Source organism: Sesamum indicum, linkage group LG12, assembly GCF_000512975.1.
Source record: "Sesamum indicum cultivar Zhongzhi No. 13 linkage group LG12, S_indicum_v1.0, whole genome shotgun sequence".
NCBI lineage: Eukaryota > Viridiplantae > Streptophyta > Magnoliopsida > Lamiales > Pedaliaceae > Sesamum > Sesamum indicum.
The window spans coordinates 2,885,283-2,886,109 of record NC_026156.1 but is presented as its reverse complement, the minus strand read 5'-3'; the positions used below and the strand labels follow the sequence as shown (position 1 = coordinate 2,886,109).

The 827-nt window shown below is 35.3% G+C and overlaps 1 protein-coding gene across 1 annotated transcript in view; it reads left to right on the top strand.

The window, feature by feature from the left end:
- The window catches only part of LOC105175268 (cytochrome c1-like), a gene marked incomplete in the record, with an annotated part of 1,195 nt that extends 757 nt beyond the window's left edge, over window positions 1–438 (top strand). Inside the window, 1 exon segment of the mRNA XM_011097655.2 lies at window positions 32–438. Coding sequence (XP_011095957.1) covers window positions 32–100 — 69 coding nt within the window.

Here is an 827-nt window from a genome sequence, read left to right as displayed (position 1 = left end):
CCGGGGGCTCCCCCCCCCGCGGGAGAACCCCGCCGCCACAGAAGAAGCTGCCCCGACTGACGCAGCGGCGGAAGTTGCAGCTGAGAAAACTGAGGAGTGAGGAGAAGTGGAAGAAGCAATAGAGAAATTGATGGAAGTATTTGGATGGTTATGCCAAAATTAAGCTTTATTAATTATTTCTTTTTGATATGTTTATGATTTGGTATTATTGTATTCTGTATTGGGGTATTTTTATTTGAAAAAGGCAGAATTATATTTGGAAGGGAGTGAGATGAGTAGGAGCACTTGGATCAACACTCTACTCTATTCCAGTGTTATTATAGAGTGGTTCAAGCACAGTGTTCCTTTACTCTATATGATGATGATGATATTCTTGGTTTGATGGATGTGATCCTGATCAGCCTTGAATTAATAAATATATGTCGTCTTGATATACTATGCTATTCGTCTTATGATGAATTATGTTTAGCCTTCTCATTATCATGTATGTATTGGGAGATACCCCACCACCCAAAAGGCAAAAAGCATGATAGATGGAGGAGTAGGAGAAATGGATTTGCGGGAAAAGTTGGATTCATCTTTATTTCAAAGCTATTCAAACTAGTATACTGGTACGCCCGCAGGCGTGAAATTAAATTATTATCTAAATATATATGTTGCTTGAACAAATAAAATTTATTAGAAAAAGCTAATAGAGTTATGAAAAATTAATTTTGAGTACGAATAAAATAGAATAAAAAATATTCTAATTGAATGATTTGAATTTGGTGAATAAATTTGGAAAAAAAAATTAAATGACTTTATATTTTGAAATTCACCGCCATGTG